General features: G+C 35.3%; 1 protein-coding gene across 2 annotated transcripts in view; it reads left to right on the top strand.

Moving 5' to 3' along the window:
• The window catches only part of RFX7 (regulatory factor X7), a 158,104-nt gene that overhangs the window by 76,944 nt on the left and 62,071 nt on the right, over positions 1-19,089 (top strand). For both annotated transcript variants that reach the window (XM_082617083.1, XM_082617084.1), the window contains exons 4-5: positions 6,806-6,888; positions 8,281-8,403. In XM_082617083.1, coding sequence (XP_082473209.1) covers positions 6,806-6,888; positions 8,281-8,403 — 206 coding nt within the window. The remainder of the gene's footprint in view (positions 1-6,805; positions 6,889-8,280; positions 8,404-19,089) is intronic.

The raw sequence follows: 19,089 nt of genomic DNA, 5'->3' as shown, positions 1-19,089 counted from the left end.
CCACTGAAACACAGGACTGCCAAGGTGCCCCAAAGGGGGAAAAAGGATATAGAGGTGACACATTGGTTCTTAACTATGTCAGCTGAGAAATGAAATGCATCACTTGTGCTAAGTTCATGGCCCTAAACTAACTGCAGAGGAGGCTGAGAAATGTAGATGAGCAGATGGAATATTTGATGAACTGTCTCTGTTCCTTATTCTCTTCACCACTTTACTTACACCTCATAGAAAGAATTAGATAGCTCCATGCTCCTCGTTCCTCATGTGAATATTCTTTATCAGCCAAAGTTTCAGAGGGGAAGGGCATAGGAGTGGTAGAATTCGAACACAAAACTCCACCTTGATCCTCCAAAAGTAACTTGATCTTGTATATTTTGCTTTACACCTTTAATTTTCTCTGGATCACATGATATCAAAGTGAATGTTGAATCTGGTTGTTTGCTATATGCTTTTCTGTCTAGGATGTGAAAGAGCAAAGCACTATCTAGGTCATTTGCAACATTAAGTCTGTAATATTGCTTTGTTTTCATACCCAAAGTTTCTGAAAAACCAGCTACATAAGTGTATGCTTATGTAAATGGGATGTTTGAATGATTGACACACAAGGTCTGCTTACTTACGGGGAAGTAAACAGGGAGATTTTTACCAAAAATTCTCCAAAGGGGTTTCCTGGAATGTCTTTGACATCTAAATCAAACGTTAGTTCCAAGATTCCTTGGATATCTTCTTGCAAAGATTGAACTGTGTGAGAGAGAAGTCCCCATAAGCTTTGGGGCAAGATTTTCAACTCCAGTAGTGGGAAATCATCACCTTAGTTCATTCAACAGACTAGATAATATTTGAGGTTCCCCCTAAACTTGAAGACATTTTCAATAACTTTGCTTTGAGAACTTAACTTCTTCAACTCAAGAAAATGAAGACTTTTCAGACTAATGAGTAGAGATGTTGTTTGTCATTTGAAGTTTCAGGTCAGATATTCAGATATATCTGCCAAATATGCCAAGCACTATTAAAAATTGTGATTTTTTTTAATTGTAAAATACACTTAACATAAAGTTTATCATTAGTGATATTTATTATAGTATATTCACAATGTTATATAAACACTACCTCTAACCAGGTCTAAAACATGATTTCATCACCCCAAAAGGAAACCCATTAAGCAGTCAGTCCTGTTACTCCCCTCCTCCCAGTCCTTGGCAGCCACTAATCTTTCTCTCTCCATTGATTTGACTGTTCCGGGTATTTCATAAAAGTGAAAGCATTTGATATGTGGCTTTTTGTGCCTGGCTTCTTTCGCTTAGCATGATGTTTTCAGGGTTCATCCATGTTGCAGCATGTATCAATACTTCATTTCTTTTTATGGCTGAGTTTTTAAATTATAATTTTCTTAAAATTTATGCAGTTGGTCTTTTTCCTAATACTCTAAAAATAGAGCAGCTTTGTCCTTCATTTCATAAATGCATCAAACATATTTCTTTTTGACAACCAATGAATCTCCACTTGGAACAGAAAACTAATTCTTTATTTTTTGGCGGCATTGGGTCTTTGTTGTTGCTGCGCTCGGGCTTTCTGTAGTGGCGAGCGGGGGGGCTACTCTTCGTTGCGGTGTGCGGGCTTCTCATTGCAGTGACCTCTCTTGTTGCGGAGCACGGGCTCTAGGCACGCGAACTAAAGTAGCTGTGGCACGCGGGCTCTAGAGCACAGGCTCAGTAGTTGTGGCGCACGGGCTCAGTTGCTCTGCGGCATGTGGGATCTTCCTGGACCAGGAATCGAACCTGTGTCCCCTGCATTGGCAGGTGGATTGTTAACCACTGTGCCACCTTGGAGGTCCAAAACTTTTATTCTCAATATTTAAATCTTTACAAAGTATATCAAATAATCTGAGGTTTAACATACTTGCCAAATGATATTCTTGCCTTGATAATCAAGCAAGGTTACGGTCTTCTACACCACTGATCATTGTTTTGGAAGCCAGTGATTAGCCGTAAATGACAAGTGTATCCAAAACCAAAAATCCTCGTGGTGAACTCAGCTTTGCTGGACTGGAATGCCATCACTATACACTTGCATTGTTTTGTTCTCATTTGCTTCATAGAATTTTGATAATCAGTTTTAGTAAACTCCCCCAATTTTTTCTTCTGTGTGTTGAGTCCTACATAACAAATAAAAGAGTGATTGACAGTAGTAAGGTTTCATTGTTTGAAAGGCAAAAAAAAGGGGGACAGCAGTGAGTTTGATCTTTTTCAAAACTATTCCATCTTTAAATTAAATCTCTTTGGCACTTTATCCTAATTTGGATTATGTTCTGAATTCCTTCTGGAATTTCTTCTCTGTTCTTTTCTTTAGCATATATAAAAATTGAAAACTGTAGCATCCAAGGTTTCTCCAACAGTATGAAGTTGTTTTATTCTTAATCATCAAAAATGATGTGTTTTTCATTTGATGTTTTTTAAGTGAGGTATAACTGACATAACATTATATTAGTTTCAGGTGTACAACATAATGATTTGATACTTGTATATACAGGCACACTTCATTTTATTGCACTTTATTACACTTTACAGATACTGCCTTTTATTTATTTATTTATGTATTTTGCGGTATGTGGGCCTCTCACTGCTGTGGCCTCTCCCGTTGCGGAGCACAGGCTCCGGACGTGCAGGCTCAGTGGCCATGGCTCACAGGCCCAGCCGCTCCGCGGCATGTGGGATCTTCCCGGACCGGGGCACGAACCCGTGTCCCCTGCGTCAGCAGGCAGACTCTCAACCACTGCGCCACCAGGGAAGCCCTGCATTTTTTATAAATTGAAAGTTTGTGGTAAGCCAGCCTGAGTTGTCAGATGATGGTTAGCATGTTTTTAGCAATAAAGTATTTTTAATTAAGGTATGTACCTTGTTTTATTAAACATAATGCTATTGCATACTTGATAGACTATAGTATAGGGTAAAGATAACTTTTATATGCACTAATAAACCAAAAAATGTGTGTGACTTGCTTTATTGCAGTATTTGTTTTATTGGAGTGGTCTGAACCTATAGCACCTCGAGGTATGCTTGTATTGCAGAATGATCACCCCAGTAAATCTAGTTAACATCCGTCACCATACATAAGTTTTCTTATGACAGGAACTTTCAAGATCTACCATCCTAGCTACTTTCAAATATGCAATACAGTATTATTAATTGTAATCACCATGCTGTACATTATATCCCTATGACATTCATTTTATAACTGGAAATTTTTACCTTTTTGACCTCCTTCACCCATTTTCCCCACTCCCCTCCCACCCCCCACCTCAGGCCACCACCAGTCATCACTGTATCCGTGGGCTCAGGGTTTTTTTGTCTGTCTTGTTGTTGTTTTTAGATTCCACGTATAAAGAAGATCATACGGTGTTTATCCTTTTTTGTCTCACTTATTTCACTTAGCATAGTGCCCTCCAGGTCCATCCATGTTGCCACAAATGGCAAGATTTCACTCATTTTTATGGCTGAATAATACTCCATTGAGAGAGAGAGTTTCTTTATCCAAAAAAAATGATGTTTTGTGTTGTGTTTTCTCAGACTTTGCTCATAATAATACCCATGGTTTTTTTGGTAACATAATCTATTTTCGATTTAATACGATAGACACTGTGGGGATTAAGTGGGTGATGTTAATAATATTGAACAAGAGGTATTTTGGGGATGATATTTATTTATTTATTTTATTACTTATCTCCATTACATCATTTTATTTTATTTTTTTTAACATCTTTATTGGAGTATAATTGCTTTACAATGGTGTGTTAGTTTCTGCTTTATAACAAAGTGAATCAGTTATACATATATGTACGTCCCCATATCTCTTCCCTCTTGCGTCTCCCTCTCTCCCACCCTCCCTATCCCACCCCTCTAGGTGGTCACAAAGCACAGAGCTGATCTCCCTGTGCTATGCGGCTGCTTCCCACTAGCTATCTCTTACTTATGGTAGTGTATAGTCCATGACACTCTCTCACTTCGTCCCAGCTTACCCTTCCCCCTCCCCGTATCCTCAAGTCCATTCTCTAGTAGGTCTGTGTCTTTATTCCTGTCTTGCCCCTAGGTTCTTCATGACCTTTTTTTTTTTTATATATTCCATATATATGCGTTAGCATACGGTATTTGTTTTCCTTTTTCTGACTTATTTCACTCTGTATGACAGACTCTAGGTCCATCCACCTCACTACCAATAACTCAGTTTAGTTTCTTTTTATGGCCGAGTAACATTCCATTGTATATATGTGCCACATCTTCTTTATCCATTCATCTGTTGATGGACACTTAGGTTTCCATGTCGTGGCTATTGTAAATAGTGCTGCAGTGAACATTGTGGTACATGACTCTTTTTGAATTATGGTTTTCTCAGGGTATATGCCCAGTAGTGGGATTGCTGGTCATATGGTAGTTGTATTTGTAGTTTTTTAAGGAACCTCCATACTGTTCTCCACAATGGCTATATCAATTTACATTCCCACCAACAGTGCAAGAGGGTTCCCTTTTCTCCACACTCTCTCCAACATTTATTGTTTCTAGATTTTTTGATGATGACCATTCTGATGGGTGTGAGATGATATCTCATTGTAGTTTTGATTTGCATTTCTCTAATGATTAATGATGTTGAGCATTCTTTCATGTGTTTGTTGGCAATCTGTATAGCTTCTTCAGAGAAATGTCTATTTAGGTCTTCTGCCCATTTTTGGATGAGGTTGTTTCTTTTTTTGATATTGAGCTGCATGAGCTGCTTGTAAATTTTGGAGATTAATCCTTTGTCAGTTGCTTCATTTGCAAATATTTTCTCCCATTCTGAGGGTTGTCTTTTTGTCTTGTTTATGGTTTCCTTTGCTGTGTAAAAGCTTTCAAGTTTCATTAGGTCCCATTTGTTTATTTTTGTTTTTATTTCCATTTCGACAGATTAAAGTGGGGAAAGGCTGGAGGCAGGGAAAGCAGGTAGACATTTTTAGTAATTCAAGAATCATTGTAAGTTCCTTACGGGCAGGGGCTATTGTTGTGTTGTTCATATGTCTATTTCCAGTCTTTGTATAGGTTGTGATACACAGTATAAGTTCATAGTTATAAATCATTTGTGGAACACTGCAGAAAGTAAACTTAGTGGATAAATAAATGAGTAAATGAATTCTCCTTTATTTTTAAAAGAAGGACAGCTAAAGACTTAAACTAATGTGGTGGCTGGGAAAATAAAGAGACTAGAAGAACATGGTGGAAATAGTTAAGAAGGCTAAATGAAGGATTAGAGTGTAATACACCAAGAGGAACAAAACTAGGCAGACTCCAAAACTGAACACTGGGAAACTAGATTAAAGTAGGTGCTAAGTAACAACTGAGAAAGAAAATGCCTGTTTATGTGTAGGGGTTTTTTGTTGTTGTCAAGGGAAGAGTTATGCAGGATAATTGCTGATCAGTCTATCAGATATTAAAGCAAGAGCTAATTGGAAAATACCCCATAGACACTGGAATGAAAAAAAATGTGGATTTGAGAGTTAATTGCATGTAATTGATTAAGTCATTCTATGGATAAATTCTAAGATTAAACTGTTTCGTGAATGAATTCTGGTGAGAATAAGAATAGGCTAAATTATATCATTGTAAGCTTTTTTAAAAAATTGGATCTATGTTTGAACTATGCTTTATTGTGTAAGAATAAATTCTGCCACCAAGAATGCCAGTAATCTGTCCATATTTTCCATTGCAATGCAATTCAGTTGTAATGAATTAGGCTACCAAAATTTTATTATGATTTTTTTATTGCAGTAGGATTTGTGGCACATTTAAAGCTATCCTGTGGCAAATTCAGCTGGGAAAGAAAACTACACAGTTCTCTGCATAGCAGAAATTTTCTTAAAGGGTACATTTATAGACAAAATGACAAAGTTGCACAACAGTAGTGTTAGACAGTCTTATAAGTAGGTTCTCCAAATAGCATCCACTGTCGCAAGTCAGAGAATAATTACATCTGCATAGCATGGAACAGATTGTTGGTTGTACTTTGGAACAGCTGGCCTTCCGTATCCACAGGTTCTGCATTCGCGGATTAGACCAACCCTGGATCAGATTTGATTCCTCAGTTATGGAGGAAATGTGCATAAGGAGGACTAACTGTATAACACCATTTTATATAAAGAACTTGTGTATCTGTGGATTTTGGTATCCATGGAGGGGAGAAGGGGATTCCTAGAACCAATTATCCACGGATATTGAGGGATAACTATATTTTTAAACCTCAATTCCACCCCCACTGACAGTAGCATCATCAGTCACATGTTCTAGATTTTTGAGAAATAGAAAAGAAGCCTAGAAATCATCTCATTCATTTCACATTTCTAAGGAAAATCCGCCAGAGCATGGAAGCCTCATAACCAGTTAAATAGTTAGGCTAAGGCCAATTAATAAATAGTCTCTTGACTCCCAATCTAGTACTTTTCCTGTAATATTGCACAACCTTCCTTCTTTAAATGTGATTTAAAATGAGAAATTTTCATCTAAGCATTGATTTATGGTTTTATTTATACCTAGAATGTAAGAATTAATAGGAAAGTACCATTTTCTCTTACTAACCAACTTTTTATATGCAATAAATTTATCAGACAACTTGACTGTATTAGTTTACTGATAAGAATAAAGCCTAGATTCTGTTTTCTTTGCCAAGTGATTCATTCCACCTGGTTTAAATTTAGATAGTATTTTTAGGGAGGTGTTAGTAAATTTTGTTGCAGGAGAAACAAGAATTTTTTAAATGATCTTTCTTTTTAATCCTTTTTAACCAGCAAGAAGTTGAGAAGTTTACAGACCTAGAGAAACTCTACCTCTACCTTCAGCTGCCTTCTGGTCTCAGCAATGGAGAGAAAAGGTAATATCACTTCTTGTCTTTGCCTCAATTACAGTGTTTATGTGTGTGTTGTGGTGGTTATTGCTTTGCACTATTCCTAAAATCATCAGGAAACAGACTGTCAAAACAGTAGATATTTTTAGTCTTTGATCATATTTGGTTAAGTGTTTACCCATAGTTTTTGCTAATTCATTTGTGTACCTGGGTGAATGCTGTGAAATGCAGTTGGGTTATGTTTTATAAACAGATTAGTGTATTTATACAGTATGGCAGATTTTGAAAATTGAACAGAAAACCAAAGAATAAACAGATAAGTATTGTGAGCAATAAAGTGCAAGAGTTTTTTTAGGTACTGTCAGGTAAGCAGATCACAGAGCATAAAAAAGAAAAAAAATGAATTGCCTGTATGGCACCTGAAATTATGGTAAATGTGTGATGTTTTAAGTGCTTGCGGGGTATTACTCTATTTTCATTAGTACGCATATTTAATAGCCTCATTTTGAAAATATAGAGAAAAGTTGTTGGTTCATGGATTCTGTTCTTAAAGGAGTTTCTCTACCCTTTTAAGTATTTCTCAGAGTTTATTTCATTCATATAAGTTATGCTTAACATTACTTTAAAAGTATAGGTATGAAAAGAACTGGAATGAAAAATCTGTTGTTTTTACTTTTTTCCCCTTGGACCACATTTTGTAACTATTTTAATAATTTTCTGTCCTAGAAATTGCTCAGTAATTTCTTTGAAAATACATAAATTATTGTTTTCGTAGCTGAGATGAATGTCAGAGTCAAGTGAGGAGCTTCCCTCATGTTATAAGAGACACTGCCAGATAATAAAAATTTATGATGTTTAGTGGAGGTGTTGTCCTAGAGAGGAGGACTGGTTACAGAAAGGACCATAGAGGGAGACTTGTCCTCTCAGGATCTCTCCAGTGTGAATTCCATTCTGGAGCATAGAGGCTTTAGTAAGATTCAGGGTAGTTACTTGAGAATGCTAAGCAGATAGAAAATAAACAATTTTTTCCATAACTTTCATTTTATAGTTTGATGATTTGGTAAATTTAGGCAAATGAACAGGCAAGTAAGTAAACAAATATCCCCTTAGAGGTAATTTTGGCCAAAACAAATACCTTATGTTTTCAGTGCTCCATCATCTCTGCCAGTTTAGAGACCATGGCGGGGAGGGAACAGGGCAATAACTTTAGTCAGACACTAGCTATAGAAAATGGCTCACAACCACAGGTGGACAATTTGTATTTGGATAACTGGGCATATACTTTATGTCCTGAGTTTGGTTTGGTCATTTATAGTGAGTTTACACACAGTCCTTTAGTGGAACGTTTAGGCCTGGTTCAAAAATTATCAATGAATTGCTGTCTACTTCAGCTAAAACATGTTTTTGTTTTATGATTAGTGATCAGAATGCCATGTCATCTAGTCGGGCACAGCAAATGCATGCCTTTTCCTGGATTCGGAATACCCTAGAGGAGCATCCTGAGACTTCACTGCCCAAACAGGAAGTCTATGATGAGTACAAGTAAGTATTATGTGTATATGTCAGGGATGCAGTGTATTAAAGAGATTAAGTACTATACTTGGCTACAATGGTTTGTTTTATCATTGGCGAATATCATACTGGTATATGAGAGTTTAACTTAGAAATCTCTAAGATTCCATCCATCTCTAAGCTCCTCTGGTAGCGTGTGTAATAAAGAACAGGATTACTGAATAAAAGGATTTCTTTAGAGTTCTTCTGGATCACAGGAGGGATGTCTGAGGGCAGAGGGACAATGGAGTAGGGTTGGTGAATAAAAGGATTCCTGTAAGGTTCTTAAGGATGACAAGAAGGGTGTGTCTGGGGTTCATAGAGGGACAGTGGATGGCAATAAATAAATCAATGCATAAGGAAAAACTAAAACATGTTTTTTTTTTAGATTTCTTAAACGTCTTTTTCATGAATCCAAAACTTTTCTAATCATTTTCTGTGCCAACCCGAGAAAAAGCTAAGTATCTGGAATGTTGTGAATTACTTACTCAGACGAAGGAGTTCAGTGGCTTGCACATAGAAAACATTCAGACAGTTTTGATTGTACAGATAACTTATTTAAACACGGAAAACACAAGTATAGAGGCTAATGGGCCTTTCTGGACAAATGTCATAGATGCTAAATCTAGTCTTGTTTAACATTTTATAATTGATTTGGAAGCGGGAATTTGTTTTAGCAGAGTAAGTGAAACCAAAATTTTCTGGGTATTGAAATATCAAAGCAAGGAGCACATATGTGTTGTACTTACACAATGTGGAAGAAAAGTGTCAAATAAGTGCTGCTGTTAGCCAGTGTAAGATGATGCAAAAGAACTACACTTACTGAGAAGATTATTGGTATCTAGAAAGAAAACTTTCTATGCTCATTCAAAATTCTGATTCCCTCACCTTAAGGAATGCAATAGAGCTGGAGAAAGTCTAGAGAAAAATGTCTGAAATAATCAAGGGAACAAGGTTAAACTGAACAGCTTTAGATTTTTCCTCTTTAGAAAAATTACAGCTAAGAGTACGTGTGATCCAAGTCTATAAAGTTCATTTTCTCAGTCTACAACAGTCTACTGAATACTTGCTATGTGCCATGTCAAACCCTGTAAGAAGTTCTGAGGATACAACAAATAAAACACAGCTTCTGCCCTCATCAAGAATATGAAAAAACAAAAACAAAAAAACAAAAACAAACAAATATATATAAAATATAGTGAGCATGAATTCTTAACTAACTTCAAGTTAATTCTAATTAAGATAGAGATAACCTTGTGAAACTACAAAGAAGTAAATTTAAATTCATTAAAAGTTTATTAATATCAAGCAAACGTGATATGTTTAAGAAACCCTGTATCGAGGATCAAGAGAATAGGTTCTGTCATTAAACTTGTGTGACCTGGACAGGTGTTTTAACCACTCTTTTTTCAGTTGCATCATCTATAAAATGAGGTGATTGAAGAGGTATGAGGCTTCTTTTAGCTCTAAAATTCTAAAAGTTGTCTGAGGTAGGAAATGAGGAAAATAAATTATCCAAAATGTCTCATGTTTCCCAAAAGGCAAATCAGACAAATTAATGCATGACATTTCCATAATGAATTAATAAGGAAACCGAGGATATTTATATTTTTTTGAAGTGATATCCTTCCCCTGCACAACCCTTTGCATCACCATTAGAGACAGCACCCTACATTTGTGGAAGTATGACTCTGAACCATTAAAGCAGTCCTTACGTTCCTAAAAGTTTCCTGCCTTGGGGAAAGCACAGTTATATTTTTCTATAATATTTTTCTGTGAAATCATTTTCTAAGGTTCTCATAAATTCTTACAATTTTTTTCACTAAGAAAAAAGTTAAAGGTTTTTCCTAAACAAAAGAGAACCAAAACATAACATTGTTTTGGAACAAGGAATGGTAGCTCCAATTTTGAGCAGTTTATTCTCAATTCAGTAGAGAGCAACTGAGATAAAAGGAAGTAACTTAGACTAGAGTTTTAAAAGGAAGTAGTAGGTAAGGGAAATTCTTGATAATAATGTAAATAGGAAAGAAATACCAGTTCTGTTCATGGAATTTGAAAGTATTATGCTAATGATTGTCTCTTTATAAAAATCAGTATATTACTATACAATAGTACTGTAACTGAGTCTGAATATTTTAGTTCAAAACACATTTCACTAAGAATATACGTTATTCACTGTTGTATTCTACACAGTGTTTCCACATAGTAGGCACTAATTTAATATTAAGAGTGACTAGAGACGAGTCTCTCCCATCAGGAAACTTGCACAAGCCTCTTAGATAGCCTCATCCACCAGACGGCACCCAGCAGAAGCACTTCAGACCTAGGGACACATACAGACTGAAAGTGAGGGGATGGAAAAAGATATTCCATGCAAATGGAAATCAAAAGAAAGCTGGAGTAGCAATACTTATATAAGATAAAAGAGACTTTAAACCAAAGAATGTTACAAGAGACAAGGAAGGACACTACATAATGATGAAGAGATCAATCCAAGAAGAAGATATAACAATTATAAATATATATGCACCCAACATAGGAGCACCTCAATACATACGGCAACTGCTAACAGCTATAAAAGAGGAAATCGACAGTAACACAATAGTGGTGGGGGACTTTAACACCTCACTTACACCAATGGACAGATCATCCAAAAAGAAAATTAATAAGGAAACACAAGCTTTAAATGACACAATACACCAGATTTAATTGATATTTATAGGACAGTCCATCCAAAAACAGCAGATTACACTTTCTTCTCAAGTGCGCACGGAACACTCTCTAGGATAGATCACATCTTGGGTCACAAATCAAGCCTCAGTAAATTTAAGAAAATTGAAATCATATCAAGCATCTTTTCTGACCACAACACTATGAGATTAGAAATCAGTTGCAGGGAAAAAAACATAAAAAACACAAACACATGGAGGCTAAACAATATGTTAGTAAATAACCAAAATATCACTGAAGAAATCAAAGAGGAAATCAAAAAATACCTAGAGACAAATGACCACGAAAACACAACAATCCAAAACTTATGCGATGCAGCAAAAGCAGTTCTAAGAGGGAAGTTTATAGCAAAACAAGCCTACCTCAAGAAACAAGAAAAATCTCAAACGATCTAATCTTACACCTAAAGGAACTAGAGAAAGAAGAACAAACAAAACCCAAAGTTAGTAGAAGGAAAGAAATCATAAAGATCAGAGCAGAAATAAACGAAACGGAAACAAAGAAAACAATAGCAAAGATCAATAAAACTAAAATCTTATTCTTTGAGGAGATAAACAAAATTGATAAACCATTAGCCAGACTCATCAAGAATAAGAGGGAGAGGACTCAAATCAATAAAATTAGAAATGAAAAAGAAGTTACAACAGACATGGCACTGATACAGAGCATCCTAAGAGACTATTACAAGTAACTCTATGCCATTAAAATGGACAACCTGGAAGAAATGGACAAATTCTTAGGAAGATATAACCTTCAAGACTGAACCAGGAATAAATAGACAATAGGAAGAGACCAATCAAAAGTAATGAAATTGAAACTGTGATTAAAAATCTTCCAACAAACACAAAAGTCCAAGACAAGATGGCTTCACAGGTGAATTCTGTCAAACATTTAGAGAAGAACTAACACCCATCTTTCTCAAACTCTTCCAAAAAATTGCAGAGGAAGGAACACTCCCAAACTCATTCTGTGAAGCCACCATCACCCTGATACCAAAACCAGACAAAGATACTCAAAAAAAGAAAATTACACACCAGTATCACTGATGAATATAGATGCACAAATCCTCAACAAAATACTAGCAAACAGAATCCAACAACACATTAAAAGGATCATACACTATGATCAAGGGAGATTTTTCCCAGGGATGCAAGGGTTCTTCAATATATGCAAATCAATCAATGTGATACACCATATTAAAAACTGAGAGTAAAAACCATATTATCATCTAAATAGATGCAGAAAAGGCTTTTGACAAAATTGAACACCCATTTATGATAAAAAACTCTCCAGAAAGTGGGCATAGAGAGAACCTACCTCAACATAATAAAGGCCATATACGACAAACCCACAGCAAACATCATTCTCAATGGAGAAAAACTGAAAGCTATTTCCTCTAAGTTCAGGAACGAGACAAGGATGCCCACTCTCGCCACTGTTATTCAACATAGTTTGGGAAGTCCTAGCCACAGCAATCAGAGAAGAAAAAGAAATAAAAGGAATACAAATTGGAAAAGAAGAAGTAAAACTGTCACTGTTTGCAGATGACACGATGCTATACATAGAGAATCCTAAAGATGCCACCAGAAAACTACTAGAGCTAATCAGTGAATTTGGTAAAGCTGCAGGATACAAAATTAATGCACAGAAATCTCTTGCATTCCTATACACTAATGATGAAAAATCTGAAAGAGAAATTAAGGAAACACTCCCATTTACCACTGCAACAAAAAGAATGAAATACCTAGGAATAAACCTTCCTAGGGAGACAAAAAACCTGTATGCAGAAAACTGTAAGACACTGATGAAAGAATTTAAGGATGATACCAACAGATGGAGAGATATACCATGTTCTTGGATTGGAAGAATCAATATTGTGAAAATGACTATACTACCCAAAGCAATCTACAGATTCAATGCAATCCCTATCAAATTACCAATGGCATTTTTTACAGAACTAGAAAAAAAAATCTTAAAATTTGTATTGAGACACAAAAGACTCTGAATAGCCGAAGCAGTCTTGAGGGAAAAAAAACCGAGCTGGAGGAATCAGACTCTGACTTCAGACTATACTACAAAGCTACAGTAATCAAGGCAGTATGGTATTGGCCCAAAAACAGAAATATAGATCTATGGAACAGGATAGAAAGCCCAGAGATAAACCCACACACCTATGGTCAACTAATCTATGACAAAGGAGGCAGGGATATATAATGGAGAAAAGACAGTCTTTTCAATAAATGGTGCTGGGAAAACCGGACAGCTACATTTAAAAGAACGAAATTAGAACACTCCCTAACAGCATACACAAAAATAAACTCAAAATGTATTAGAGACCTAAATGTAAGACCGGACACTATAAAACGCTTAGAGGAAAACATAGGAAGAACACTCTCTGACATAGATGACAGCAAGTTTTTTTTTTCATCCACCTCGTAGAGTAATGGAAATAAAACCAAAAATAAACAAATGGGACTTAATGAAACTTAAAACCTTTTGCACAGCAAAGGAAAAACCATAAACAAGACGAAAAGACAACCCTCAGAATGGGAGAAAATATTTGCAAACAAATCAATGGACAACAGATTAATCTCCAAAATATATAAACAGCTCATGCAGCTCAATATTTAAAAAAAAACAACCCAATCCAAAAATGGGCAGAAGACCTAAATAGACACTTCTCCAAAGAAGACATACAGATGGCCAAGAAGCACATGAAAAGCTGCTCAACATCACTAATTATTAGAGAAATGCAAATCAAAACTACAGTGAGGGGCTTCCCTGGTGGCGCAATGGTTGACAGTCCGCTTGCCAACGCAGGGGACACGGTTTCGTGCCATGGTCTGGGAGGATCCCACATGCTGCGAAGTGGCTGTGTCTGTAAGCCATGGCCGCTGAGCCTGCGCGTCCGGAGCCTGTGCTCCACAACAGGAGAGGCCACAACAGTGAAAGGCCCGCGTACTGAAAAAAAAAAAAAAAAAACCTACAGTGAGGTATCACCTCACACCAGTTAGAATGGGCATCTTCAGAAAATCTACAAACAGCAAATGCTGGAGAGGATGTGGAGACGAGGGAACCCTTTTGCACTATTGGTGGAGATGTAAATTGTTACAGCCACTATGGAGAACAGTATGGAGGTTCCTTAAAAAAATAAAAACAGCATAACCATATGACCCAGCAATCCCACTACTGGGCATATACCCAGAGAGAACCATAATTCAAAAAAACACATGCACCCCAGTGTTCATTGCAGCACTATTTCCAATAGCCAGGTCATGGAAGCAACCTAAATGCCCACTGACAGACAAATGGATAAAGAAGTAGTGGTACATATATACAATGGAATATTATTCAGCCATAAAAAGAAACGAAGTTGGTTCATTTGTAGAGATATGGATGGATCTAGAGACTGTCATACAGATTGAAGTAAGTCAGAAAGAGAAAAATAAATATCATACATTAACGCATATATGTGGAACCTAGAAAAATGGTACAGATGAACCGGTTTGCAGGGCAGAAATAGAGAAACATATGTAGAGAACAAACATACGGACACCAAGGGGGGAAAGTGGCGGGCTCGGGGGGTGGTGTGATGAATTTGGAGATTGCAATTGACTAATATGTATAAAATGGATAAGTAATAAGAACCTGCTGTATAAAAAAATAAATAAAATTCTAAAATTCAAAAAAAAGTGAGTGACTAGAATGGAATCTGATCTTGACATTCATAATAAAATTTTAGTGTTATAAGACTTCATAAGTCTTCTAGTACACTACCATCCCCATTGTATAGGCAAAACATTAAAACTCAGAAGTTAGGTGACTCTTCCAGTGTTCCAAAATTTGTCAGGGATGAATATAAGGCTAGAACTCAGATTTCGTGAGTAGTTCATAACAGGTGAGAAGGCAAATCTGTTAAATTTGAGTGGTATGAAGCAGAGTGAGTAGAATAGTTTGGGAAAGTAGTCAGAAATAAAGTTGACTAGGGCTTCCACTTAGTGTCAATAAATAAGCTGCACAAAATATGAATCTGTTAATATACAGTTAGTATACATGCATACAGATAACGTGAGTGTTGTAAGAGACACGGCACAGTAACATCTATTAGCAGCATGCCATGTTCTAAGAAGAAAGTCTGTTTGTGTTTCCACAGAATTACAGCATGTCAGAGCTCCAAGCTATTCTCTCATTTCATTGTACATTGCCTAAAACCATAATTTGGTATGTGGGTTTAAATAACTTGATGAAAACTGTAGAAAGGCTAGAGACAGGCAAAAAGTAGATCAAAGTATTAGGAAATAGATACTTAAATGTTTTAAAATTATGTTTTCTAGAGAAAGCAAAATGGAATATAGCTATATTTTTTTAAAGGACAAGAAGTTTAAATCACAGGAGGAGAGATTTCAATTAGACACAAAATAACACTTCCTGCCAGAAGTGATTTTTAGACAAATTTTGTCCTTTTCTAAAGGCCTTTTGGACTAGTTATTTTCCAGTTTGGAGTGCCTTAATGAGGTTTCCTGAGTAAAAACTTAACATAGAGTGACAAATCTTAAATTGAGTCTGTTATAAATATTCATTGAAAAATATTATTAATGTGAAATGTACATTTATTTTAAGCTATTCCTATTCATTGAAGTGATGTTTAGATATATATGTGTGAAAATCAATCCCTTTCATAGTCATTAAAATCAGAATCCCTTTGAGAGAAAAAATGAGGATGTAATCTAACACAGTATGGTTTCTTTTAACTGTATTTTTATGCTAAATTAAAATATTCATAGAACCAGAGTTTTAAGGGACTTTCCACATGCAAAGACAGTTGATTTACAAACTACTGTGAACTTTTATATTTGTTGCAACTTCTGAAGTCTGATAATCACATGTGTTTATGAAAGTGATGATTAATGTGTTAATTTTTCTAATTATGAAAGTAGTATGTATTCATCATGAACGTTTTGGCAGGTAGTCATAAATGTATAAAAAGAAAACTAGCACCAGTAATCTTACTACCTACAAATAACCTTTTGGCTTATTAATTCTTTTTATTTTTTCTACCGCCTTCTTTTCATGTATATGTTCTTGTTATTGTTTAATCAAATTTTGACCCCACTGGTTACACAATTCTTGAATGGGGGAACAGTTGTGAATAATACTGCAGTGAACATTCTTGACTATATAATTTAGTGTAGATTATTACAGTTGGAATTGCTGCTTATGAACCATTATATATTAAAGATATTAACTATTGAAATATAAGTTTTTTTCAAGATTGCTGTTTATTATTTAGTTTTTTAATAAGTAGTCTGATCTGTCTGCTTTCTTTGCAGCTTGTAACATTGCTATTATGCTTAGAAAGAACTTCTTCCCAATGCCACTAGCAGCTGAATACTCATGTGTATTTTCCCTAGATGTTACTTACTTCATTTTTCACATATAACCCATTAGTTCTTCTAGACCAAATATATACATTTATTTTGATAAATGCCATAAGATAAGGAACTGATTTTAATTTTTTCTAAATGGTTAGTTTCCCAGTCTTATTTATTGATAATTTTTTCTCAATACTAATCTATAATTTTTATCTTACTAAAGCCTTTTGGACTCAGTTTTCTTCCTTTGTATTTTTCTGTTCTTATGCCAGTACCATACCATTTTTAAGTATTTTAGCCATTAAATGTTTAAAAAGCTAGTGGGACGGGTCTTCCTTCATTATTCCTCTTTTTCAAAAATTCCCATGTTTTTATTTTCGTACCACTTAATATTTCTTGTGAAGTTTGGAATCACTTTTCTAACTTTTTTTTAAAAGGGAAACCTCAAAGGAATTTTGATTCAAAATGCATTAAATACGAAAATTTATTTTAGAAAAATTAACTTCAGAGCTAGAAGTATGTTTCTTAACATCTTTCTTGTGTCGTTCAGTAAAGTTTTAGTTATTTTTCCTTCAATTGACTCCACTTATTTTTCTTAAGTTTATTCCTTACAAGTTTTTATTATGTTATTTATATTATGAAAAATATATTTTATTATTTCATTATTGGTTTGGTTTGTAAGATATCTGTAGACTTATATTTATGTTGCACATTTTATATTTAGTGAACTTTGTTTAATCCTAATTTTTCAGCTATTACTTTGGACTCTTCTGGGTAGCATTTATCCTGTATATCTTCCTCATCCTCTTTATTTAATTACATTTAATTGATTTTCCTTCTGACTTTGAATAATAACAATAATAGGCATCATTTTGTCTTACAGTTCTTTGATGTTAAGGGTGTATCATTTATAATTGACCAAGACTTTATTGGCTTTTTTATGAGAAATTGATATTGAAATTCATCTAATGCTTTTTGGGCATCTGTTAAGATTATTCAGTTCTTCTTGTTACCTATTTATATGACATATAAAGATACTACCTAATATAAACCCTTCTTTTATTCCTAGAATGAATGTCTTCTTCATGTCAAGATCTGTAATCTTTTAGCATACTGTTGGTTTCTATTTTCAAGTATATTTTTTAGGATCTTTGCATCTATATTCATAAGTGAATATGGTCTGTAATTTTCTTTTTTTGTGCTGTCTTTGTCAAGTTTTGATATCCGGGTTAGGCCAGCTTCGTAAATGAATTGGAACTCTTTCCCTAATTTCCTGTGCTCTGGAACAGTTTATATAGTTTGGGAATTATTTGTTCTTGAAAATTTTAAAGAACTCAACTATAATACCATCTAGGCCTGGAGCCTTTGTTGGAGGTAATTCTTTGACAATTTTGGGGTTTTTTTTCTGGTTAGATTTTTACTTCGTTAGTCAGTTTTGGTAATTGGTTTTTCCTGGAATTCATTCAGATTTTCAAATATGTTGGCATAACATTATATATACTATTCTCTCACAAATTGAATATCTTCTTTATCTGTTATATCCTCTTTTATATTTCTAATTTTAGTCATTTGAATTTTCCTCTTTTTTCAAAGTATATTTAGCTGTAGTTTATTTTTATTGGTTTTCTTTAAAAAAAAAACTAAGATTGATAAGTCAGTTTTATTTATTTATTTTTTTGCCTGATGTCTCATTTTTAGGTGTCTGTTTTTTTTGTTTGTTTGTTTTTTTTTTTTTTTTTTTTTTTTTTCTTTTTGCGGTATGCGGGCCTCTCACTGCTGTGGCCTCCCCCGCTGCGGAGCATAGGCTCCGGACGCGCAGGCCCAGCGGCCATGGCTCACGGGCCCAGCCGCTCCGCGGCATATGGGATCCTCCCAGACCGGGGCACGAACCCGTATCCCCTGCATCGGCAGGCGGACTCTCAACCACTGCGCCACCAGGGAGGCCCTAGGTGTCTGTTTTTGTTATCCTGATTTTCTCAGGTTTTTTCCTTATTAAATAGAATGCTTCCTTTGTTTTCATATTTAAGATAAAAAAGATGACGCCATTACAATGGAGAAGCATGTGAGGATGATGAACATCATCCTTGGGGTGGTGTTCCTTGTCAGACCTCCTAATAGGGCCAGTGAATAACACTCACCATTGGCATTTTATTTGCAGTAGTGATTGAGTGAAGGACTGTAATCATAATATGCTCACTACTTGCTACTGTTTGTTTTAATATTCAACTATAGTAGTGTTTTAAAAATTAAATGAAGAATAAACTTGAATATAAAAGCTCAAAAAAAAATCTCTGAATTGCATCTTTTTTTTAATTCCACTTTCATTCCTCTGCTATATATGGCCTGGTAGTCAATATTCTACACGACTCTCTTTCCATTCAGAAGAGCCATCTTTATATCTATGAATTTGCCTCTTATAGTTCTGGCTGTATTCCTTAGGTATGGATATGATTACCTTTATTTTCTAATATACCTTTATTTTCTAATAGTGTGCAATTATAGCTTTGATTTCTTCTTTGACCCAAAATAGTTAGGAGTGGTTTTTTTAACTTTTCACGTGCTTGAGGGAGTTGAG

This window comes from Mesoplodon mirus (assembly GCF_964341445.2).
Source record: "Mesoplodon mirus genome assembly, chromosome: 4".
Lineage (NCBI taxonomy): Eukaryota > Metazoa > Chordata > Mammalia > Artiodactyla > Ziphiidae > Mesoplodon > Mesoplodon mirus.
The sequence above is the reverse complement of the archived record's forward strand: the minus strand, read 5'-3'. Positions and strand labels throughout refer to the sequence as shown.